At 40.2% G+C, this 19319-nt stretch overlaps 1 protein-coding gene across 4 annotated transcripts in view; it reads left to right on the top strand.

Annotated features, from left to right (window-relative positions):
- Positions 1-19319, top strand: part of SNTG2 (syntrophin gamma 2) — a gene marked incomplete at its 3' end in the record, with an annotated part of 223603 nt that overhangs the window by 121608 nt on the left and 82676 nt on the right. For all 4 annotated transcript variants that reach the window (XM_079969901.1, XM_079969902.1, XM_079969900.1 and 1 more), the window contains exon 7: positions 17892-17979. In XM_079969901.1, the coding sequence (XP_079826027.1) occupies positions 17892-17979 (88 nt within the window). The remainder of the gene's footprint in view (positions 1-17891; positions 17980-19319) is intronic.

The following is a 19319-nucleotide window of genomic DNA, read 5'->3' as shown; positions in this document are numbered from 1 at the left end:
GCTTAATGGCAGCAAACCAATGGAGCTTCAAACCCACATGTGCTGTGAAAAAGCAGAAGACTCTTTCCTTTCATATACAGGGTTCATCGTTTTCCATATTTCCACTGGCTACATTGTAAGCACCGTTGAATTTCACTGAACACTGTCCTGAAAGATCCCCAAACTGCTTTTCAGAGAAGGTTCAAGGAGCTACAGCGAAAAGGTTAAAAACCTAATGGGTGGCTTTTTTTGTGGAGAACTGCCATAGTTTAGTGGTAGAGCACATGGTTTCCATACTGAAGGGTTCGATCCCAGAAATCATCAAGTAGGGCTACAAAATACCATTGTCTGAAAAGTCACGGAGAGTCACTGCCAGCCAGTGTAGCCAACCCCAGACTAAACAGGCCAATGGTTTGACCTGGTAGATGCTTTCAGTACACAAAGTCTGACATTTGCTCCTGTTAAAGACCATTCCTCAATAATCTGACTTTAATTGGGCCACTCATACTTTGGATTCAAATAATTATCCCTCCCCCCCCCCAAAAAAAATACCTTATAAATGTGTCTGAACATTGAACCCATCATGCCTTTGATTATTTAGCTGGCACAGAGAGTCTTATGCAAAATATTATTTATTGCATTTATTTATTACATTTATATCCCATCTTTCCTTCAAGGAAATGGGAAGACTTCTACCATTTTATCCTCACAGCAACCCTAAGAGGCTGAGGGGCAGTGACTGGCTCAAGGTCACCTAGCGAGCTTCAAGGCTGAGTAGGGATTTGAACTCTGGTCTCCCAAGCTCTCTAACCACTATATCACACTGGCTCTCAAAATCAGAATCGGAATTATTATTATTTGGGGGGTGGGGTGGAAATTAGGGAACAAATTATGTTCCTGCTGTCTTAACAATGTTCCATTGTCATTTTCACTTTAAATCTTGTCAGTCTCTTGTGAGCTCAAATTAGCACAGTTCTCTCTTGCAAAAAAATTATTTGCTTCGGTGCTCATACAGAACCAACTGATCACAGTTTATCTAGCTGAAACTAGCAACATCTGTTATCGCTCTCAGGAGGAGGCTCCCCCCACTTCCCAAACCCCGGCAAATATTAATTTGTATCATAAGGCAATATTAACAAATATCCATTAACAACCGTCCATTTTATAGTATTCTTCCTGAAATCGACCAAGGCTTTATTTTACAGCTACATTTAACAGGTTAGCTTTGTCTGCACCCAGAGAACTGTTGGTTTGCTTCATAGCAGCTCAAGGAGCATTTGATCTTTAGGAAGCTAGTCAAAATCAATGCCCTATCCAAGCCCTTGCCGATAGGAAATGGCAACATTGCACCAGCTTTCCTTTGGTCCTGAAAGACCATTGTATGAGTGAAGGAAGGCAACATTGAAAGGACTCTCTACACCAGCCTTTCTCAACCTGTGGGTCCCCAGATGTTGTTGGACTACAACTCCTATCATCCCTAGCTAGCAAGGCCAGAGCTCAGGGATGATGGGAGTTGTAGTCCAACAACATCTGTGGGGGACCCACAGGTTGAGAGCTGCTGGTCTACACCTTCATTCTTTCTCGTTTCTCAGCAGTACTATGCAGTACTTTAATACACTTGTGTCATGTTGGAATTAGGAAACATCAGGTCCAGTGGCTGCCTGCATATGAGAGGCTAGAGCTAGAGTTCTATTTTCGCCAGAGGCCACCCATCAAATTATGCCATATTATGACCTCATGATGGCAAGGCATTGGGATCTTTTACCCTGAACCTTTTAGTTGCTATATCTATATGAGGGATGTGGAATTGGTGGCTCTTCAGAGGTTGCCGGACCAAAATTCCCATTATCCCTGACCGTGAGTCATGCTGGCTGGGCTGATGGGAGTCTGCTAAGGTATGAATTTATTCTGTTGGTTGAAACCGCTTTTCATTTGCATTCTGATTTGATTCTCCTGTTGCTTCACCTATGCTGTTTCAGTTTTGAGTGCACTTCAGAAAATGAAAAACACTCAAGAGTGAATTGGGATGTTTGTAGATGTCCTTAGATTTAAAATGACACTTTACCATGGGGCTACCTCTGCTGAGTTTCACATCTTAACCGACTGGTAGTTAACAAGCAGTTGTTTCACCCCTCAAGGGTGAATTGCTATATGAACCAAGAAACATTTTACGTGAACTTGTCATCAACTTTACACCAAAAGGATGGATACAGAACAGGTCTTGTACACAAAGGGGAAAATATGAACTTCTGCAGAATAAGCAAGCCCTATGCCCAAGACAAACACAGTGGAAGTTGAATACAGATCTGTATTGCTACAGGAAGGGAAAGTAGGCAGGAGTTTCAGCTTTGCTTGCTGTAGACTATTGCATTCTGTAAAATTAATAATACTGTACAGATTCAGGCTCAGTTGCATTAGCCACTGCATTCACCTGCAGGAGACTTTTCAGCCATTCCTGATTCAGATGCTGCAGAGAAATAGAATTGGGTATCACCAGCATACTGATGACACCTCACTCTAAATTTCCCGGTGACTATGCCCAATAGCTTCATGTAGATTGTAAAGAGCCTGGGGGCCAAAAAAGCACTCATCCAGCACTACCTCCTGGAGATAAGATTGGAACCACTGTAGAACAGTTCCACCAATGCCAGTTGCCTGTAGATGGTCCGGGAAGATCCCATGGTCTCAAAAGCCAATGAGAGATCTAGCGAGAGCAACAGGATCACAATCCCCAATAAAAGAATATCCATCAGGGCAACCAAAGCAGATTCAGCACCAAACTGGTGATCTGTGCTGTGACTTCGAAGAACAGTAGAAGCAGCAACTGCTTCATCATAATCTAAGGCTGAAAGTGTGTGAGAAAAAGAAATTTAGAAAATCAGTTGTGAGACCGGGATACAGTGGAGGTCACTTTGAGGCATGAACCATCCACAAGGACACTAAATCATCCACAGATAAAAATACCCACCGGCATTGGAACTTCTTGATGTGCAGAATGTTCAGCAGAACATCCCGATTGTTTTAAGTCTTCTTTATTCCTGGATTTTTGCAATATACTCTGCAATTTTCATTTGTTGAAGTCTGGAGCTATAGTAACTAACAGTGAGATTTAGGACTTTTGCCATTGTAGCAGACCCTGTCTATGGAGTGCTTTGTCCATGGAGACTTGCATAACACCATACCTGATGTCTTTTTAGTGCTTAGTGAAGGCCTTTTTAAACTTTAGCTGGACTTCCTAAAACTTCTAAGATATTTTAGACCTCTTAGATTTTGAGTCTGTATATTGTGTGCTATGTTGTGACTGCTTGTAATGCCTTTGATTCCAAATATTTTCCTAAATTTTGTATTGTTGTGCTTTTAATTTCTGCTTTGAAAGTTTTCAGACTAAATGGCAGGATACAAATACGTGAAATAAGCAAATGTAGCATAATAGACTTTTTCAGACCATATGGTTATACGAAGCAGGTGTGAACTAATGTATTTTTTTTCATTTCCGAAGATTGCTTCAGGGGTGGGTGTAGAAATATTTTCAGTGTTCAAATAACCCATTTAATAAATGCATACAAAATCTTTTTAGGGGCATGGGACAGGGATTAAATCTGTCAACACTATTTGACTTTCTTTTCAATTGGGATAAAATAGAAGGGAAAAAACATCATACATATATATACTCCCCATGTATAGTCCTATTCATACAAATTTCTATATAATAGTATTTCTATAGCTGACTCAATGACAATACTACAATTAAGTGGATATTGGCATCCTGTAGAAGTTTTCCCAGCTGTGTTCAAGCTTCTTGCCCACAAACTATTTTTACATGGGGCAGCCGGCCAAGGGTCTGGGCCTAATCAAAAGGATATTTCCCATGGAGTTAGCATTGTGCTGGAAGGGTAAAGAATTCCACCAGGCCCTGAGCATGTGATTGGGTCATTCAAACATTCTCATAGCTACAAAAGAATTGCGCACAGCTAAATGCCTCCCACAATGGCTGGAAGAAAGTCTTACATGTGCTATTATCTCCACCCTGTGGTGTGGAGAAATTGAGAATGTCTCTATATTCTTTGAATTTGGATGAGATTATTCTAGAGCAACAAATTACCAGGAGGCATTGTTCCCTTTAAAAGCAAACCTAGGTGGGCAATTGATTAATATGATTGGTGACAAAATGGGGCCACTGAGAAACAACAGAGAAGTATCAGCATGCTCAAGTGACAACAGAAAGAGTAAGTATAAATCAGAATGGACATATATTTCTGTGAAGTGGGTCATTGTCACGGAGGAAGTGCCTAATTCAGCATTTCTCTTACGCCCAAGTCCAGCTCAGTAGCTAATGAATCACTTTTTCTCATTGTGTGTTTAAATACCTGATCAATAGTGGGAAGACTTTGCTGCACTAGCTCAAACTCATAAGTGAGTCAGTATATCCACATGTATGGTTCTTTGTCTTAAAAGCATGGATCAGACACAGTAGGAAACCATGTGAACACTAATTGAATGCCATGGGCCAGGAGGTGGCTTCCCCTGCTGATCAGAAGCCTGAAGGAGAAGTGACTCCACCTGAAGCTGATCAGCCCTCACAGAGGAGAAGGCACTGATGAGAACCAGCTGGCTCTGGCCTTTAAACAGAGCTCTCAGCAGCAGTCAGATGCTGGAAACAGTGCCTATAATTCCCCACTGCTTCCTGCTCTCCATCTGGATTTCTTGACCTCTGGACTGGACCCTTGGCTCTGTGATCCTCTGGATTACCTGCCTTTGTATGTGGATTCTACTCTCAGGCAAGACTTCCTCAGAGACTCTCAGCCCCTGTTTGATCAGCAACAGGACTTGGACCAGGTACGACAGTGAATGATTCTGCCTGCATCTTGGGATCAGATATTTTCCCTTTCCTTCTCTTCCTTCTTCAAATGGCAAAAGAGGTGATTGAAAACCCTCACATTTATGCACGATCAAGGCACACACAACTGTGCATGTGTGCATCATCGTGATACTAGAAAGTGGAACAAAAATGGGCCTAAAAGAGTGTAAAAATAACAGAAATGGTGTCTAGCAATCCCACGAGCCCTTGCACCGACTTTTGAGTTCTATGGACAGTTTGAGTTTGAGAAAGGAGGTTTGGAGACAGTGATTGTGGTGGAGTTTGGGTTTGGGGTTTTTTGGGGGTTTTTTTGTTTTTTTGTTTTTTTGTTTCTTTTGCATTTTCAAAGGGTTTTCACAGGTTTAGAGCAGGGGTAGGCAAACTAAGGCCCATGGGCTAGATGCGGCCCAGTCACCTTCTCTATCCGGCCCACAAAGGGTCCAGGAATCAGCGTGTTTTTACATGAGTAGAATGTGTGCTTTTATTTAAAATGCACCTCTTGGTTAGTTGTGGAGCCTGCCTGGTGTTTTTACATGAGTAGAATGTGTGCTTTTATTTAAAATGCATCTCTGGGTTATTTGTGGGTCCTAGGAATTCCTTCTTTTTTCAAAATATAGTCCGGCCCACCACATGGTCTGAGGGGTGGTGGACCGGCCCATGGCTGAAAAAGGTTGCTGACCCCTGGGTTTAGAGGGTGTTTGCAGGCTTTATCGATGGTGTTCCCAATAAATACGGTTTCACTTAAACATGCAATTCCTTGGAACATAACCCCCGTGTAAATTGGGAGTGGCCCGTACTTTTGCTTTTAAACTAACCATAATTCCCTTGTCATCTGAACTTGGAGAACTGTGGTTTGTTTAAACTATGATTTGAAACATGCCAGGGTCTGAATTTATAATCGGAGATGTGTTCTCACTCATGTTGCCTTCAAGCCTCTCTTCAGGCTTGCATGCTCAATTTCTTCCTCTCCTGTGGTATGTGAAAGAAGTGAAGAGGAAGAAATCAAGCATGCAAGCCTGAATCTTGTGTAAGCTGAATCGTTGCTTCTTATTTAATCTGATTTAGCCCAATAAGGTAAAATCTCTATTGCGTCTTCCTATTCACTATGTGACCAATACATTACTTTGCTGTGAGCTTTTTTCTTCTTCTGTACAGTAGGGTTGCCATATTACAGCAAGCCAAAAAGACACCTTTGCTGACTTCTAACTACCGGTCACGGTGACAACTCTCGTTTTAAATACTCCTCCTATATGTAGACCACAGAAGCGGCGATATATTGCTCATAGCCATGTTCTTGAATTTCCATGACAAAATCATAATAAGAATACAGACAATTGAATTTATGTGGCGGTGTCAACATGGCAAGGGAATGAGAGATCAGGAATCTGTAGTGCAAGTGAGCATTTTTGTCAATGTGTAACCTTCTTCCAACTCTACCATTCTGATTCTATGACTGCGGGGGGGGAGGGGGAGGATTTTCAGGATCCTGAGGATTTTGAGGATCATATGGATTAATTTGAATTTGAACTGAACATGAACCATGTTGTATGTGTTACATATGTGTGTGTGTGTGTATACCGCCATACATATGTACAGTATATCTGACATGTGTGCAGAAACCAAACCAAAATACCCAGATCTTTTGCCCAATTTAAAAATCTGCCTGGACAGAAATTGTGACCCTGAAAAAGAGGATGTTTCCGGGGGAAATCGGACACATGGCAACCCTACTGTGGAGCTCATAATGGAGTTTTCTAATGCTCTAGTCACAAATCTTTAAACAAAAAAATATGCAAAAACTAAATGCTATTCAGTGCTCCATGCCAAGTATTCTCAGGAATATGTCTTTCCCCTTCCATATTTAAAAATATCAAGTATATGGCCATAAGGCTTCTAACAGTTTCCTTCCTTATGAACCAGACTGTGAAAATTTGCCCTTAGGCCTCAGCCGAACTGTTTTGTTTTGCGCTATTTCATTCATATTTGCCATTTGATGTTTAGAAGTTTCACAAACTCTTTATATTGATTAGAAAAGTATTCATTAAAATTGCAGGCATAAAAAACGCCTGTTTTGATTGGGTTGGGTGAATTGCCAATTATCTTTGTCACGCCAAAAAGCCCCCCAACAAGGTTTATTTATGGCATTTTAAAAGACCCTTCAAGCAAATTTCCTGGGCCAATACATAAAAAGAAAACATACAGCCAAATTATTAGCATTAAGTAACATCACAATAGGGACGCAGGTGGCGCTGTGGGTTAAAGCCTCAGCGCCTAGGACTTGCCGATCGAAAGGTCGGCGGTTCGAATCCCTGCGGCGGGGTGCGCTCCCGCTGCTCGGTCCCAGCGCCTGCCAACCTAGCAGTTCGAAAGCACCTCCGGGTGCAAGTAGATAAATAGGGACCGCTTACCAGCGGGAAGGTAAACGGCGTTTCCGTGTGCAGCTCTGGGTCGCCAGAGCAGCGATGTCACGCTTGCCACGTGACCCGGAAGTGTCTCCGGACAGCGCTGGCCCCTGGCCTCTTAAGTGAGATGGGCGCACAACCCCAGAGTCTGTCAAGACTGGCCCGTACGGGCAGGGGTACCTTTACCTTTACCTAACATCACAATAAACTAACAAGGTAGCAAATCTCAAAGGAGCATTTAAAAAAAATCAACAATCAAAATCAAAGCTGAAAAGTTTGGCAAAATAAGGTCTTTGGTCTTGGAAAAAAACAACAACGTAAGCACCAGATGAACTTATTATGCTTTTGTCTTAAAAAGGGAATTTCACAACATGTCTCCGTACATTAGATCTAGTTTAGTCCTAAATCCTTTGCATTATCTTGGCTTGGATCACAGATACAGTGGCTGTTCATTAGCTGAATATAGATCAGTAAACAATTTGTTTCAGAGATATTCTTTAAAAATTGTCAAGGACACATTAAAGGTAGAAAAATCTTAAATAATAAAGAAGTATAAAAAGCATTGTTAACTCTAAGTTAAAACGTTAACTTAAAAATAAAGTAAAATGCTTTCAAATTCACAGAAATCATGACCTAGTCATGTTCCCCAACTGGCTTCCATAAGGCAAGTATCTCGTTTTCCTGAGTCAAAGGCTACTATGCCATATTGCATTAAAGTCAGCAGTGAGAGTTGTACTTTTCTCTAAGCCATGAAGAAGGGTATATTCATAAAAGAATGAGATAAAGCAAGGAACACAAATGTGTTTTTCAATAAAATGTATAGTTAGCCTACTTAATACAGTAGATAGAAACCAGAGATGGTTAAGCATACTGAAATTCAGTGAAATCAATATCGCTTAAAGTACTTGAAGGCTCTTTGAATTGTAACCATTTCCTTATTGTGTTAATCAAGTCAACAGTCTAATAAACAGTATCATGCTCTTGAGACCCACATCTCCCGCTGCCCACACTCAGAGTTTTGAATTATTCAAAAAGATGGCTGAGAAATGTGTAATAGCTAGTATTAGTAATAAAGTTTTTAGACCCACAAATGCATATTCCAAAACTAAAGATGATGTTAATGTTGAGGAGAAATAATTGGAAAGACATTTTGGAGGAATCTTAAATTACTCCAGCTTCTAGATCTTTCTTAAATTCCTATAAAACATGTTATTCAGCAGGATGTTGAGCTTTATTGGGTATCATTTATATATACAAAATTTCATGTGCAATCTTCCTCTTGTGTGTTTTGGCTGCTGCAGTATTTTACAGTGTAGCACAATGAGTAGGGATGATATGTCAGTTTTGGTTTGCTTAGGCTTCTCTTTTTTTTCAACCTTAAATCCATTTCTCTCCATTTTGTTGCTATATGTGAAAAACCATCAACATTTTAGAGCCAATTTTACCCAACAAGCAAATGTTTATATGCAGTTTCCACTATAGTACACATTTTGACAAGTGTCCCCCCCCCATTGGCTGTTTGTGTGTGCTATTTTCACCACTATAGTCATTTTATGTATGCATCCCCCTAAAATATGCATTTTTGGTAAACGTTACTTGTTTTGGTTGGTGAGCAGTGTAGCAAAATTAAGTGTAAAATTTTGGAGGACAGTTGTTTTTCAGTTCCCATATTGTTGTTGGAAGTGTAAATTTGATAGATTCAACTTCAAATGAGACCTGAACTGAATATCTCCCCATCTCTATAGTGAGAGGGTGTGTGCATAATGTGTTACTGTCTGGTTTTCTGCAAACAAAATATTTATTTCATAAAATTTATGTGCCGCTTGATTGTAAAAAAACCTCAAAGCAGTTTACAGAAAGAATAAGAATAAATATGTTGAGACTGCAGAAAGTGAGGAGGAATTAAAGAACCTTTTAATGAGAGTGAAAGAGGAGAGCACACAATATGGTCTGAAGCTCAACATCAAAAAAACTAAGGTCATGGCCACTGGTCCCATCACCTTCTGGCAAACAGAAGCAGAAGAAATGGAGGCAGTGAGAGATTTTACTTTCTTGGGCTCTATGATCACTGTAGTTGGTGACAGCAGTCACAAAATTAAAAGACACCTGCTTCTTGGGAGAAAAGCAATGACAAACCTAGACAGCATCTTAAAAACAAGAGACATCACCTTCCCAACAAAGGCCTGTATAGTTAAAGCTATGGTTTTCCCAGTAGTGATGTATGGAAGTGAGAGCTGGACGATAAAGAAGGCTGATAGCCAAAAAATTGATGCTTTTGAATTATGGTGCTGGAGGAGACTCTTGAGAGTCCTATGGACTGCAAGAAGATCAAACCTATCCATTCTTAAGGAAATCAGCCCTGAGTGCTCACTGGAAGGACAGATCGTGAAGCTGAGGCTCCAATACTTTGGCCACCTCATGAGAAGAGAAGGCTCCCTGGAAAAGACCCTGATGTTGGGAAAGATTGAGGGCACAAGGAGAAGGGGATGATAGAGGACGAGATGGTTGGACAGCGTTCTCGAAGCTACCAGTATGAGTTTGACCATACTGCGGGAGGCAGTGGAAGACAGGAGTGCCTGGCGTGCTCTGGTCCATGGCGTCACAAAGAGTCGGACACGACTAAACAACAACACAAAGTCAGGAGTTGCGTGTAATGTAAATAGTACAATTTTACCTCTGTGCTTTCATGCTGATAGCAACCCGCCAAAAGGGCAACTGATGATGAGAGAAGGACAATGATCCATGAGTGGTCCAAGACAGTCAGCAAAGGAATTTCTTTATTTACCTGAAATAATATTTATCCCACTTTCCCCATCTCTCAGAGACCGCCAAGGCAACAAAAAAATAATGCAATGAAACCATGCTACTGAAAAAAAAGATTGTGTTTGATAAAGGGGAGGCTGCAGAGAGATAAGCAGCAAAGGGGAGCTCATCTGTTTAATCAATAATAGTGGAATTATTCCACTTTTTGCATTGCCAATGATTAAGGAAAGGCAAGCTTTATACACAGGTATCACCTGAGTTTGGCCTCTAATATTCCTCACTTTCTTTTCTTCCAAAAGAACAGATGAACCAGATAGGGAACGTCTTTCCAATAGAGGCCTATCTGGCACTGCCTGCCTGTCAACACACTGTAATGATTTGGCTGTTTGGACAGGCCTTTGGGCTTCATGAGAATTGATTCTTTAGAGCTATCCATTTGCTATTTGTTGCCATGGTTATGCATTTCACCCCTGAACTTTTAAATGACTGCCATTGTTCTATTATTACTTTTACTGTTTTGCATTTCCCATTCAGAACATACAAATAGGGTCCTACACAAAATTCACCCTGATTTTTTATATATAAAATGTGATTCATAAATGAATAATAACAACAAACGTTGCTGTCACTCATCTGGGAGATTTAACAAATTGATAATTATACAGATAATAAGACAGAAGAAGAGAAGAGATACCTCCCAACCCATAGCTTGTGCTGCCTATTTTCCCCCTTCTAAATACTACTACAAATGCCAAATAGAATGCCTTTTCCATTTTCCCCAGCAGTCTTTGCCCACCATCTGGAGTTAATTCTACCTATTTCTGTATTGGGAGAAGCAGGTTATTTTATTTATAACACAACCCACAGCTTCCAAGTTCATCTTGTGGTCTTTTATACCTTGCCTTTATTGCACTGCTTACTGCTAGAGAAAGTGAGACTTCTTCCTTCCCAGTAATCTGTGTCTAACTCCTTCCATATCTCTCAGTTCCATGGAAAACATGGTGATACTGGCAGCACATGCAAGGTAGCCATCTTGGAAGAGGATGGCCAAGCTGGCAAGGCAAATGATCATTCAGGGAATCTACGTGACCTGACCATTATTATAGCCTGTAATTTATAGGTGTGTTATTAGATGTCTTCTTGTATTCTCACAGCAGCAGTCTTAAATTAACTGTTTGTGTTAGTGCTTATGTTTAACAGCAGCCAAGTATTATAATTAAGTGAAGCAAAACAAGTGGCCACTTAACCCTCGTCCAGTGGATCTAAGTAGAGATGAGACCTCCTTGGAAGAAAACTAGAACTTTATTTGTTTACATTCAATGAAGTTACAGCTTAATGGTTGCTTTTGAAAGGCACAACACCTTGTTTCAAGCAAACGGTCTTTGTAGAGATATTTAAGATCTTTCTTGACTTCAGGCTTTAAAGCTGTCACTGGACACATAAATTCTTTCTAGCACAGATGTTGCCTTACACTACCCATAAAACAGTCCCAGACCCTTCTAGAATCCTAATGGTCCCCTCAGGTAAATAGAACCTATCTCAAACTGAGAGCCAATTCACTCTGTCCCCACTGACAGATAACTCCTATAGGAATCTATTCAGTTAGTCAGAGTCCCCTGCCCACGTATGTCTAATCTCAGCATCTAACTTGAATTCAACTCTTTCTCTCTCTCTCTCCCTCTTCCTCCCCCTCCCTCCCTCCTGGTTGACTGACCAACTTGCTATCTCTCCCTGGTTGGCAGACCTCATCAGGAGGCAGACCCAGGACCTGTCCATCACAGTGGGCATCATAGCCATCAGAGATATGGTTGCAACACTCCAAAATAAAAACCTTTCATACTGACTAAATAAGCATACTCCTCTTTACTGCTTATCTATGTTCAGCCTTTCCTTCACCCCACACTCACTCATCCTCTTTCTTTGTATGTCATTGTTTTGTAGTGTTCTTTTCCTATTCAGCACATACAAATGGGTGTACGCAACATGATTGGGTTCGGATTTGAAAATAGCATAATGCAGTTTAACTGTTATGTCTAGACAGCAGAGTATGAAATGAGACATAACTTTGTTGGTTTTTCCTATATTCTGCAGCAGACAGCATCATTGATTTTATTGGAAGAAGGTTGTGTGTGTGTGTGTGTGTGTTTAATATTTAAGGATGTAAGTGTTTGGAGCAACCTGTGCTAGTCACAGCTGAACAAGAGATTGCTGTTCACTGCTTGCCAGCCTGCAAAGCTGATGTAGGCATTTGTTCTCTCAGGCCCTACCAATCATTCAACTTTGAAGCTACCTAATTGCTGCTGGCACTTTCAATGGAAAGGGATGTGCGGTGGTGAGAGGAGCAATTCATTTCTTTATGGACTACCTTGGTTAATAGTATCCTTAGCAAGAGATCGCAATTCTCTCTTGATTTATAATAAGAAATAAACTGAGTCTTTATGATCCAGAGGTTAATTAGGCCCATCATTAGTCAGTGCTTTAGGACATGTTATCTTTCAGAAGCTGACAAAGACGGACAGAACTATGGTGTTATCCAAGGAAGGCTACAACTTATTGGAGCATATTGTCCAGCAGCCAGCTATTTCCCTTTCTGATATACAGCCTCATCAACCTAGTTTAAAGTCCAGAGCAGTTCAGTGATCTGGGCTCTGAGTTAAGTCTATCTTTCCTTAAAATACCATGGGTTTGTAGCCAGTGTTGTATGAGCTGTGGACTTAGCAATGAACAAATGTCAGGTAACTTGATGCAGAAGTAAACTGATTGATTCACCCCTAATCTCCATGTTAGAGAACTGCACATTCATCTAGGAATCACCACAAAGGAATAGTACAGAAAGTGGTACAGGACATGGCAATATGGAATACTCCAGCTCTAGCCATGCCTTCACATCTTTCCTCAGCTTAGTGAAAAATGAATGAGCCTCTGCATACACTGAGCACTTTGTGATTGCCTGCAACTAAGTCCTACAACTGATTTGTAAAAAGGAATGGGAATATATTAGGGTAATGTGTTTTTTCTATTGGCATAAAGGTTGCTTTTCAGAAGAATCATCAGAATAACACTTCAAAAGAGAAATCAGTCCGGAATGTAGCAACATCCGTTCCATATTTGGTGTTTCCTTTTTCGTTTTCACTGTAATAATTTCTTGCTGCAGTATTTTTAGGGGTGGAAGAACCTTGTCTTTTATTTCTCCCTTACTCAGAGCATACCAAAGCACCAACAGAATGCACAAACTTAACTGCATCTTTGTTTATATATTGAATTTGTGTTAAAAGCTTCTGTTGCCGTAAAGCATCTATTATTTAACGACCTTCTGTATCATTAATTATTTCCTGTAGCAACAGAAATTGATTTCCTTCCACTTTCAGAATGTGAAGATCTGTTTGACCTGCCTTTTAGCCATCATGTGTGACTCTAAAGTAACACCCTATAAGATGGTGAAAAACCAGCAGCTTTTAATAAATAACATGTTGGTAGCTTTTGTTGGAACCTACATTATTTCCTTTTTATTTAAAGGTGCACTCCTATATACACTTAATTGGGAGTAAGTCCTGTTGAACTCAAAGGATTGCACAGTTATTGGATATGTTTTTAGTTTAAATAAAGTTTGTTACACAGTGAAGAGTAAAAACATTACGGTGGCATAAACTTTCATGGGCCTGAACCCATTTTGTCAGATGAATGAAATCTTTATTGGCCTATAACAACGCACAAAGAAGGTGCTTGCCATTTTCACACAGAGTCAAGTGCAGAGAAGGTCCAGTGGGAAAAGATAAGAAATAAAATTGAAATGGATCCAGTTGAATCCATTGGCAAAGCAAAAAGAACACTGATGATTACTTTTGCTAATGAGCTAGCCTTTCTCAGTCACTGTTCAGTCCAGTCCTGTTGGTGTCATATCTGCAAACTTTGTGGCTTGACTCTGGAAAAAACCCCATATGTCACAATTTATTATTATAAACATATGTCATAAGATGTTTAGGATGCTGCAAGATTCTGCTTTGCATTCACATTTTTCATCTTGCTGTTATTCCAAGGAGCTTACAGTGGGCACATCGAGGTTAGAAAACTTTCGTCTCTCCAGATGTTCCTGGATGAATTGATCATTCCTGACCATTGATCATGTTGGCTGATGGGAACTGAAGCCCAGCAACATTCAAAGGGCCACAGATTCTCTGTCCATGGTGGACTGGGTTCTTTCCACATGGCTGGCATTTCTTCAGATCACATGACATCACATGCTTTTGCTCCTTTGAGAGTGCTGATTGATCCTTTTGTCCCTGTATCTATCCCAATCTTTGACACAAATAGGTTTTAGGGGTTCGTCATGTTCGTTTTTCTCTGGCAACCTCTATTTGTCAACCCCAACTTCCACTTTGCTACTATGAAGAGGGGTGTCAACAGAGTCATTTTGGAAGAGATAGGTGCTGGCCAGGCTAAGGGATGCTTAACCCTTCTCCTACGCACTTTGTTTCCACCGCTTCTCTGACACTTTCCCCACTCAGAGTTCAAGTTCCATGTTTGCGACAGAAAGTTGAATGAAACATCATCCAGATTCATGATAAACCAATCTTCTAGTCTCTCCAGAGGGAACACCAGGGCTAAGAACACAGTAAATATTCCTAAGATGACCAGGTTTGCTGACCATCCAAATACGCTATGATCATTGGATGCATCAGGGTCAATAGCTACCAAATAATTACGGTAAGAGCATTATGCTTATAATTTGAAAATACTGCATATTGACCTCTTTTTAAAAGAATATAGAGTTATGTTTATTAATACTGCTTATACAGAACAGAGGTTGCAAATAATAAAAAGAACTCTTCTCTATTAACTGATAAAATTGGAATGAGTGACATGATTTGCCATAAAATTATAACTCGTTGCTATAGCATACTAACAGGATTTCCCTCCTCCATTATTACAATATTCTTGATTATTCAACAAATGATCTGGAGAGCAATTGTGAGTCCATTTACTCTTTCAGAATTAGAAACAGTTTTGTCAAAAACTTAAAAGCATCAGATGCAGCTTTGAAAGCTTCATTATCATGCAGATTAGTAGATAGGGGGCAAAGTGATTAGCTGATGTGGCTAGTCTGGAAAGAAGACATCAATTCATTCCAGACCCTAAAGTGGATATTAATAGAGTTCAGGAAGGCATGTTTGCCACCCTGAAAAAGATTAGGAAATAAATACCTTCTCATTTAAACATGGGCAAAAACTCAACCCACAATTTTGTTAACCTCTACATAGAATATTTTACACCAAATTGACTATATATATATATATATATAGTGTGTGTGTGTGTGTGTGTGTATTCATATATATATATATAGTGTGTGTGTATATATATATATATATATATATATATATATATATATATAAACATATCGTTGGCATTGTCGAGAAGAGAGCATTTTGGAAACAAATAATTTTATTTCTTAATATAATTGAAAATGATAACAACAGTTAACAGATAAGGTAATAACCTCTTTTGAAGTTATGGGAGGTTTTGGTGGTTCAAGTCTGAATCAGACACCACATCTGGTATGAAGAATGGATCCTTTCCTCCCCTCTGGTTTGATCAGTGTTTCCCAAAGTGGGAGATACTGCCCCCCTGAGGGGGTGCTGGAATAATCCAGAGGGCTGTAGTAGCCTCAGGTGCAATTGGGGGCGTTGAATAAAAATAAGGGAGCAGTGGAAACATAAAAAAGAGAAGAAAATTTTGAAAAACCATTTGTGCATGTTTCATCTGTTGTGTAATGACGTTTACCGCCAAGTCAGGCACCGTTGCGGGTTGGTGACAACGGCTCCCCTGGATCCAATGATTGTGCTGCAGGCAAGGGGGTTTTCTGGGCTTGGGTGAACCCTTTTCAGCTTCACCCAGGCCCAGGAAGTGGATCACAGCTTGCCCTGGGGCAGTTCAGGCTATTACTCTGAGTAAACATATATAGGATTGAGCTTCTTGTTAACTTATTTTTCAAGAAGTTGTAGGTAGAAATACAGATAAAATAAAAGAGTGCAAATTTGTCACTGCATCTTTCTGTTCGCTTAAAGAAGATAGATTTCCAGGGTGTTCTGAGTATTTATTTATTTTTCTGAAAATGGGATGATAGGCCAAATGAGTTTGTGAACCTCTGGGTTAGATTACCTGGCAGTTGTGGTTTTGGAGACGGCTCTTGACCTATTAGTAAATCTCATGTTTTGTACATAGAAGGGCCAGGATTCAGTCCCTGGCCATTTTCAGTTAAAGGTGTTGGAGTAACTGGACATGAGGAGGGGTTAATTTTCTTCATGGATTTAAATCACTCCAAGGATAAGCTGATCACAGGTGCAACATCAGTCAAGCCAGTTGCTATGGTAATGGCCCAGTCCCCAAATATATTTGTGATTGATGCATGTCAGCTCAGTAGTGTGAGTCTGTTAGCCTATAGTTAGTTTGTATGTTAGTTGATGTTAACATACTGAATTGCTGGAGTTTATTTGGAGCAATGGTGATACTTTGTACTTGTATGTATCTGTATATATCTGTGTCTGCAAAAGTCTACAATATATATATATATATATATATATATATATATATATATATATCTACATCCAGAACTGTTTTACTGAGACTTGTCTTCTGCAACATTAAACTCTTTGGACCTTAAGCTTCTTCTGTGTGGTGACTGGTACTGGAAGCAACTTTCATTGTATGGGTATCTCACCTGAGACTCCCATCAAATGGATTTCAAGTAGCAGGACTAGAAAGGCTCTCTGCTTTAGAGAATAGTCAGTCAAAATAGATAATTTGTGGCTAGTTCAACCATGAGTTATATCCCTCACTTTATATCTCCTGGCATGTGCAAAAACAAGTTATGATACTACTAAGCTGATGGAGAACGTAACATTGATCACGGAGTTCAGCACAGAGTTTCAGTGGCCCTTACATTATAGATATCACACTGCAAGAACCAGATATTGCATTTCTCTAGTCATTACCTTTTAGTGATAATAATATCAGTTAATGATAGGGTGTGGTAGACTGGAAGATGATGCAATGAAACCAATGTGGAATCTAGCATGTCTGTACTTAAATACAATTACATTATAAATAATTCTGTGTGCTAGGATTCCAGATCTTTTCCCCATTGTAACTGATCAAAGTAAATATACCACTTTTTCCATTTAAGATTGGCACCTAGGCATGCTCATGTTTCTCCCCCCCCCCCAAATTTCATTGGGTAGATAATTCCATATATTTATTGATGTGTAGATGGCAATAGTAGTGGTGAACATGTTTCACTAGACATAGGTTGCAAATTGTCTGTGGTTCTTAGACAATGCATGCCTTGATAAACTCCCATTCAGATTACTCTTATACACTCTCAGGGGTTACATGAAGACATTCCTGGTTCATATGACATTTGCTGGCACTTAAATAATACTAATTATGCCATAAAGAACATAATTTCCACAATGCAGCAAGTTAAGATGGTTGATTTGCATGGAAGAGATAAGCATTTGTTTAATTTCCTCCACTACCAGTTTGAAATCTAGGAGATTATTAAATATTTAACTTTGGTTGGGTTGTGCTCTAATTCTATTATCAGAATTGTATTTGAAGGATGTCATTCCCACTCTGCAACCTTGCACTGTGCGAACAGAGCTCCCTCTTTAAATTTAATTTTTTCAGACTCTCCAGCTATTGTAGATATTCTTTTCTTTGTCATTTATATTTTTGTGGTCTAACCCTCAATGTATTCTTCATTCCAGCAGCAAGCATGAATATTGGATTCCTGACAAAACTACGAAGATGTGGCTTTTTTGATGTACACTATTTTGCTCTCTGTGGCTGGTTCTTCTTTGGTATAAAGTAGCTGTTATTTGTCACACTGACAGGTGCATCTACTGCGAAATGCTGGCGATGAAGTTACCATCACTGTTCAGTACCTCAGGGAAGCTCCATCATTTCTAAAGCTCCCATTGGGTAAGGGAAAATTAATGGATCTGAGCAAAACACTTTCCTCCCTGCGATATTTCTCATAACAAGCAGACAGTTGCGCACAAACAATATTTCATTCATGAATGCTTTAGTTCAGGAAAGATTCTATATGGAAATGCTATACTATTTAGTGTTTATATATGTTTAGGCATGGATGCAAGCCACTTTCCTTTGATACATGTATGCATATTGTAACCCACATGGGCAGGGCTTGTGTCATGGATCTTTCTCACCCAATCACTGGCCCCCTAAGAGGAAGAGCAGTATGATTGGGTAGGAAAGACTCAGAAGATAAGCCCCACCTATGTAATAACAGTAGTTATAAACATAGCACAGCCATGTGGGCCATTGCCCACTCCTGCACACATGCAAAGAATCAGGTTGCAGCAGTGCTGTGATTTTCTGTGCTTTTGAAACTAACAGGAGTTATCTGCATATAGCTGAGCTCAATGTAATTATTTCATCAAACTCATGGTGTGTTTTTTAACAAGTATGTTCTAAGAATCATAATCATTCTGTTAAATTGCAGCCAGGTTGCCATGTCAGCTATTTAAAAATGGTTCAGAATTTGATTTGTGCAGGAAGTTTCTTAGACTAGAGCCCACTAATTAGCTTTCACTGCCAAAGACGGGGAAGCTTATGAAAACAGAGAAGGTAAAAATACTGCAGTGTGTAGGCAGCGTTCACCCATAAATTCCTGATTCAACTGAAAGCAGTCAAAAGCAGACTATTGGGAAAAGTTCCATCATACCCACTGCCATAGAGAGTGAGGGAGAGAGATCATCTTCTCAGGCATATGTGTGAAACGTGTACAGGTCCTTAGACCAGAAAAGCCCTACTACTCATTGTGGGTGATGTATATATAAATTTAAAATCAGCAATCCAGGAAAGTATAGAAATTAGGGATCCAGTATAGATTTTATTGAGGCTAATGGTGTAATGTGCAAATGGAAATACTGATTTTAGTTAAAGGTAAAGGTAAAGGTACCCCTGCCCGTACGGGCCAGTCTTGACAGACTCTGGGGTTGTGCGCCCATCTCACTTAAGAGGCCGGGGGCCAGCGCTGTCCGGAGACACTTCCGGGTCACGTGGCCAGCGTGACATCGCTGCTCTGGCGAGCCAGAGCCGCACACGGAAACGCCGTTTACCTTCCCGCTGGTAAGCGGTCCCTATTTATCTACTTGCACTTTGAGGTGCTTTCGAACTGCTAGGTTGGCAGGCGCTGGGACCAAGCAGTGGGAGCGCACCCCGCCGCAGGGATTCGAACCGCCGACCTTTCGATTGGCAAGTCCTAGGCGCTGAGGCTTTAACCCACAGCGCCACCT

This window comes from Podarcis cretensis, assembly GCF_951804945.1.
Source record: "Podarcis cretensis genome assembly, chromosome: 3".
NCBI classification, from domain to species: Eukaryota; Metazoa; Chordata; class Lepidosauria; order Squamata; family Lacertidae; genus Podarcis; species Podarcis cretensis.
Note: the sequence above shows the minus strand (reverse complement) of the source record. Positions and strands in the feature narration are given on the sequence as shown.